Here is a 6804-nt window from a genome sequence, read left to right on the forward strand (position 1 = left end):
GAAACGGGTAAACGACGCGACTACCGTACGGGGTCTATTGCTGTCTTCCGACTTCAGGAATCTCAATAAAACCTCAGTTCGCACATTGTTAGAACTTCTGATGGATGATGGAGACATCTTAACGTTTCTTTATGCCTCTGTCGCCAACCAACTGTTTCAAATTTATTACTAAAATCTTCACAAATCTCATATGTAAGGCACCCAGATCTGCTCTTACCTTTTAATTCCGCAAAAGAGGTAACAATATTTCCAGCAATATTTGCCCATTTTAAGCTGTCATTGTCGTTTCTTGTTACTGATTGTGAACCAGAATTGCCACCCTTCCTTTTCCTTTGCTTTCTTCGTTTTAGCCATGAAGACGCATTAGATGTTTGATTATTTTACCCATTTATCTTGATGGGATTGTCTTAATCTAGTTCATCTCTTGTTATGCTGCTTGTTTTTTAAGACTTAATATAGTTATGTATTATTATTGAGTATTTTGTTTCAGTTTCACGGCAAACTTGAAAACGATGCACTGAGTTATGTTGGATTTTAGCCATTTCTATTGGTGGGTTTGCTTTTAAATTAGTTGGTTCTTGATTATGCTGATGCGCTTTTGGTTTTTATTCCATGTTATATCTCATACGCTGTAGGGATGTTGATGGATCTACAACAATTAGTACGATAGGTAGAAATCAGATAAAAAGTTTCAATCGAGATTATGTGAGGTTACCTTCTATGGGGTAATTTAATTCAGATAGAAACAGATTCATAGTTTTTTTTTCTTTTCTTTTGTTTGGTTTCGAATCTTGGATCACTTTTTCTTTTCTGACGTGTTTTAATAATCATTGATTTGGCTGCAACCACAGCCATCTCACCAGGCTACAAACTGTAAAAGGCAAGTTAAATGCTACTTACATATTGTACAAACTTGTAGCATCTCTTGAAAGGTAAGGCACAAGAGTATGTAGTTGTTAGGTGTATTTGATGATAAAAAGAGTATAGTGGTATTTTTTCTTTTCAAAGTTTTTAGTAAATAATTAGAGATATTTTTATTATTTGTGTTGATCTAACATATCAGGTTGGCTTGACATGATCAATGTCATCTCAGCTTGGTCTTATTTTAATTGTTTTCTTATGATCCCTCTTTAACTTACCTATAAATATGAAGACTCAAGCAGCATAAAGGTAGATTCATCCTATTCATTTCTCTCTCCTTCCTCTTTTCTTGTTGAACTGATCTTTATTGACTGGTGCATTGGAGTGCAAACGCAAGTAATACCTTCTGCTTTTGTCTCTAACCGTTCTTCTCTTCTGCAAACACAAGAATACTATCAGGTCAGAGCTCAGCACCAACATTTGGCGCATCAAGTAGGGGAATTCGTATTAGCCGAGCACAAAATAATGTCACCAAGAAAAAGAACCCTAGAGGGAGGAGAAACGGTATGGCCAAAAGAGCTCGAACTTAGTTCGATCAAAAGAGCTCGAATCTACCAAATGCCTTCATAAAGGCCCAATTACAAAATAACTCGATCAAAAAGCTCGAATTCAGCTCGGTCAAAAGAGCTGGGATCTATGAAATGCTTTCATAAAAGCCCAATTCGATAAAATAGTTTGCTAAAGAGTTCAGATTCAGTTCAACCAAAAGAGCTATGATCTATGAAATGTACTCATAAAGGTCCAATTCGAGAAAACATCTCAGCCAAAGAGCTCGGACTCAGCTTGATCAAAAGAGTTCGGATCTATGAAATGCCTTTACAAATGCTCAATTCGGTAAAATAGTTCGGCCAAAAAAGCTCGGACTCAGCTCGACCAAAAGAGTTCAGATCTACAAAATACTTTCATAAAGGCTCAATTCGACAAAACATTTTGGCCAAAGGAACTCGGTCTCAGCTCTGCTAAAAGAGCTTGGATCTACGAAATGCATTTATAAAGGCTCAACTCAATAAAAGAGCTCGTCCAAAAGAGCTCGGATCTACGAAATGTTTTCATAAAGGTTTAACTTGACAAAACAGCTCAGCCAAAAAGTTCGAACTCACCTCAACTAAAAGAACTCGAATTTACTAAATGCCTTTATTAAGATCCAATTCAACAAAATAGCTTGGCCAAAAGAGCTCGAACTCAACTTGATCAAAAGAGCTTGGATCTATGAAATGCCTTTATAAAAGCTCAATTTGACAAAATAGATCTACAAAATACCTTCATAAAAGCTCAATTCGACAAAATAGTTCGGTCAAAAGAGCTCATCTCGGCCACCAAGAGCTTATCTTGATAAATTACCTACATAAAGGCTTGGTTGGGCCATCTCGGCCAAAGTAATTAGTTTAGCCAAAAGAGCTCACTTCGGTCAAAAGAACTCATCTCGGTCATCTCGATCAAAGAGCTTATCTTGATAAATTATCTACATAAAGGCTTGGTTGGATCACCTTGGCCAATGTGATTAACTAGACTAAAAGAGCTCACCTTGATCAAAAGAATTCATCTCGGTAATCTTGGTCAAAGAGCTCATTTCGATAAATTGCCTACATGAAGGCTTGGCTAGGCCACCTCGACCAAAGTGATTAACTAGACTAAAAGAGCTCATTTCGATCAAAAGAGTTAATCTTGAATCACTCCCGACAATTATCACTTTGGTAACCTTTAAACCGATTATGCATTCAATCCAGAACACATGCTCAAGATTAGATAATTGCCAGGTCGGATCGTGGCTCAAAGCTAGTCATCATCCAAAACTGACCTCCCTCTGCAACGTTGGCCTTCAACGAACCAAGCTGCCAATCTGTTCCCCTAGTCAATCTGTTTCACACTGGGGACATTGGTAATAAATTTGGCGATCTAATACTCAGACCGCCTGATGGGGGGACAAAGTATTAAGGATATTTGATGGTCAAAAGAGTATAGTGGTCTTTTTCCCTTTCAAAGCCTTCAGTAGACAACCAGGGGTATCTTTGTCATTTTTGTTGACCTGACATGTTAAGTTGGCTGACATGATCAGTGCCACCTCAGCTCGGCCCTGTCTTAATTGTCCTTTTACGGTCTCCTACAATTTACCTATAAATATGAAGACTCAGGCACCATTAAGGCAAGTTCATCCCATTCATTTCTCTCTCTTTCTTTTTTTTTGTCGATTTGATCTTTACTGACTTGCACGTTGGAGTGCAAACACAAAGAACACCTCCTACCTTTGCCTCTAACTATTCTTCTCTTCTGCAAATGTAGAAATACTCTTATGTCGGAGCTCGGTTCAAACAGTAGCATTTAATTTATATGGTGCCTACTAGAATTTGGATTCAGGAATTTATGTGGCTGCCATTAGCTGGCTTTGCATGAATTGTTTCAGTAAAATTTCGTTCAGTACGGTCTGCGACTTGATTCTGCCAAACCACAGTGTGCTAAATTGTTCTTGAAACTTAATTAGGTGTTCAAAACATGGTTTGTAACCAACCTGCTTCTTGGTTCGCTGCAGTTTAAATTTTCTGGTGATAAAGTTTACATGAATAATTAGTTTATTCTAAATAAACTTAGGAAACTATACTGTAGGCTTTTTAAAGTATATTAAAATGCATTTCCATGATTCCAATTGATGGCTCGTTGGAGAATTCTTTGAAGCTTAAGAACATTGCATGGTCTTGTTGATGCTTGCTTTGCCTTGATAAATGTATCATATTGAGGAAGTCTTTAGATTGTATCTTTTATAACATATGAAATAATTCGACTGCTAGGTGGTTTGTGTTCACTGGTTTTACTTGTGCATGCAGCTTAGGATTTATAAATATCAAGAAGAAAGAACAAGAGTGAATGCTGTGATGGCCTCTGAGAGGGACGATTTTGGTCTTTCGGGGCCCTTTCACCTAACAGTATTGACTGGTAAGGTTTTCCACCCATCAAATGCAAAACCAAAGCAATTGTTGACTTCCAAAGATGTTTAAGGTCTAAGAACTTGAGGATCTTTGAATTTATTTTAATCACAACAGGTGGATACTGTCTCATGCGCTAAATATTGTTGTATTTATTGTATGCAGGACAAATGCACATCATCTAAGGTCTGTGGCAGCCAGTTTGGTGAGGGTGTCTATATTTTGGGGCGAGACCGCCAGGAAAAACGTCAAGGTTGTCAAGCTCTGGCTCCTTCTTGGTGGGAGTTCTTCCATTTTAAGTTGATTCATAAGCTTGTTGATGATGCTGATTTTTGCATCTTTGGTGCCATTTATGAGTATAAGCCTCCATCATCTCATTTTAACGACTTAATTGGTCGAAGCCCCCGCTATGCGATTGCCTTTCGAGGTACCATAACTAAACCAGACTCCTTCTCTAGAGACTTTGAGTTGGATATCCACATAATACGAAATGGACTCCACCAGACTTCTCGCTTTGAGATTGCCATGCAAGCTGTTCGAAACATGGTTGCATCTGTGGGTGATTCAAATGTCTGGTTAGCTGGCCATTCTCTTGGGGCAGCAATGGCAGTGGTGGCTGGAAGGACTATGGCTAAGGCAGGCAATTTTGTGGAAGCTTTCCTCTTTAATCCATCATTCTTTATCTGCCCCAATTGAGAGAATCAAAGATAAGAAAGTGAAACATGGACTTCGAATTGCAGGCAGTGTCATCACAGCAGGACTTGCTCTTGCCACAAAGGGTAACGCTCTAAGGACTCGGTCCGAATATCCATTTGTTGCTTTGTCTGCGTGGATCCCATGTCTATTTGTGAATCCTGCAGACCACTTGTGCTCTGAATATGTTGGTTCTTTTGAGCATAGGAAAAAGCTGGAAGAGATTGGAGCAGGGGCTATTGAGAGATTGGCAACCTAGCATTCATTAGGAGGTCTATTTATGAGTGTTGTGGGAAGGGGTGCAGAAGCCGCAGAACCTCCGCATCTGCTTCCTTCAGCAAATTTGACCTTGAATCTATCTCCTTCTCAAGATTTCAAGCAGGCCCATGGTATTCACCAGTGGTGGAGACATGACTTGCACTTGAGTTGCAATCTTTACAAGTACAAAGAGTTTGTGATTATCCTGTATATGATACGTATCATTAGAGGAATCCTTAACTGGTTTCAGCTGCTGTGGATTAAGGAAAACAAAGAAAAATGTTTTGGTTTCCATGTTATCTCAGAGTGCTGGATTCCAGCCAATTATCCTGTCAAAATATAGGATGTGTTGCTCATCTTTTAACACCTTTGGTTTTGTTTCCGCGCAGAATGATTTTACATCTCTCAACATCTCTGGAAGAAGCTAAATAAGATTTGCATTTTTCGTGGTGACGTCAAAATATGCCACTATCAAACAGCCCTAACTTTTACAAGCTTTAGTGTCTGTTGTCTCTTTAAGACCTGCAGCTGCGGCCTTTGTTAAAAAGGAATGCAATTTTTAACAAATGCTAGTTACGGAATGATTGGTCTTTCTACAAAAGGAAATGAAACTCTTAACAAATGCTAGATACACAAAGCTTGAAATTTCTACAAAAGGTAATGCAACTGTTAACAAAATGCAAGATAAAAAGATTAACATGTTGGGTGAGGATAAAATTCCTTTCATCAGTATCATAATACTATCAAAGTTCATAACGTAGCTATGCAATGTACCGGAAGAAAGAAGTGGATCCAATCATCTAGCTGGAAGGATGCTAATGCAATAGACCAGTGCTCAGATACTTGCCCTCAAAATACTCTGCACTTATCAGCATACTATATGGTACTTTGAGAACTCCCCGGGCCATGAGTGATAATAGTCTCATTATTTGCAACGTCTTCATTTGGACTTGGAAATTTATCATATTCAAACCATGAGTCAGCCTGAAAACAAATAAATCGAGAAAAAGAACAGTGATTTCAACATTCCAGAATAAGTAGATCAATGCCTTTCCTGCAACTCAAAGGAAATTAACACATCAACGAAGTAAAGGGCAATAAACAAAAGGGCAAGGGTTTTTATTCGATATGCTAATGTATGAAATCCTTTTTCAAGGTTAAGGAAGCTTTAGAAATGGCCCGCACATTATATATAAGTTTAGATAGAAACATCCAAAAACTCTTGACATCCTTAAGAAAAGACATTAACCATCGCCAAAGCATACGTATATATGATCTTAGGCAATCAAAAGATTTTCTTAACTGAATAAATTTAATGTAACCGGAAAGGGTAATGGAATAACTATAAAGGGTTTTTTCCACTTTCCAAATTAAGATCCTTGTTATCTATAATAGAGGTTAAACCCCTGTCTAAGGTTTCTCAATGAAAAACCAGAAATTCAAGGACTTTATTTACTTGGTATTGCGATTTCATATGAATTATGGAGAAAATCTATAGAAAAAGCATAAAACTAGTAGTACTAGTCGAAACAAAAGAGAGATTATATATAGAAGCCGAGGAGACAGTACTTGATCCATAATTTTTTGAAGTCTCTGACAATCTTGACGTAGCTGAACTATGGTGTCCTCGAGAATTGATATCCTACCTTCCAGTCTTCGATTCTCCCCTGCTAAGGTCTCATTTTCACGTCTCTGCTCCGCCAATGAGGACAGCAATTCGGCCTCCAGCGCCTTCAAGCGAGCCTCCTCGATCCCTCGTCTCTCGAACTCCCTCTTCATTAATTAGAAAGACAGAAACAAATGACAAAATTAGTAGCAGTAGTAATATTGATAAAGAGTATATAATTGTGGGTACCCTTTGCTTTCGTCGGTTTTGGCGATCACGCTCGATCTTTGCAATTCTTCGATCTGGAGTTTGTTCACGTCTGTTGTCCATCTGATTTATTTCGCTTAGCCCCCTTTTTAGTTTTTGATCGTCTGCAATTTTGCAATTTTACTTCATAAACGGAATGGG

General features: G+C 38.3%; 1 protein-coding gene, 1 long non-coding RNA gene and 1 pseudogene across 2 annotated transcripts; 2 read left to right on the forward strand and 1 right to left on the reverse strand.

Annotated features, from left to right (window-relative positions):
• Positions 1-106: 106 nt before the first annotated feature.
• Positions 107-990, forward strand: LOC149516009 (uncharacterized). The gene is made up of 3 exons (XR_016346247.1): positions 107-237; positions 636-725; positions 852-990. It is a non-coding gene; the product is annotated as an uncharacterized LOC149516009 (long non-coding RNA).
• A 2783-nt stretch (positions 991-3773) lies between these two features.
• Positions 3774-5133, forward strand: LOC111291182 (GDSL esterase/lipase At4g10955 pseudogene; annotated as a pseudogene).
• A 263-nt stretch (positions 5134-5396) lies between these two features.
• LOC111291183 (uncharacterized) lies at positions 5397-6804 on the reverse strand. The gene is made up of 3 exons (XM_022882805.2): positions 6646-6804; positions 6360-6563; positions 5397-5774 (listed from the first exon to the last, which is right to left on the reverse strand). Exons 1-3 carry the CDS (start codon positions 6724-6726, stop codon positions 5667-5669), a joined length of 393 nt encoding a protein of 130 aa, XP_022738540.2. The 5' UTR covers positions 6727-6804; the 3' UTR covers positions 5397-5666.

This window comes from Durio zibethinus, chromosome 11 (assembly GCF_047325235.1).
Source record: "Durio zibethinus cultivar Kanyao isolate XHJ-2024 chromosome 11, ASM4732523v1, whole genome shotgun sequence".
Taxonomy (NCBI): Eukaryota; Viridiplantae; Streptophyta; class Magnoliopsida; order Malvales; family Malvaceae; genus Durio; species Durio zibethinus.

Bases quoted from the DNA above. Each gene is read 5' to 3' on its own strand.
- LOC111291183 (XM_022882805.2), bottom strand. From the start codon at position 6,726: ATGGACAACAGACGTGAACAAACTCCAGATCGAAGAATTGCAAAGATC. The intron at 6,564-6,645 runs GTACCCACAATT...TAATTAATGAAG, and splicing joins AAAACCGACGAAAGCAAAGG to AGGGAGTTCGAGAGACGAGG. The intron at 5,775-6,359 runs GTACTGTCTCCT...ATTTGTTTTCAG, and splicing joins TTCAAAAAATTATGGATCAA to GCTGACTCATGGTTTGAATA.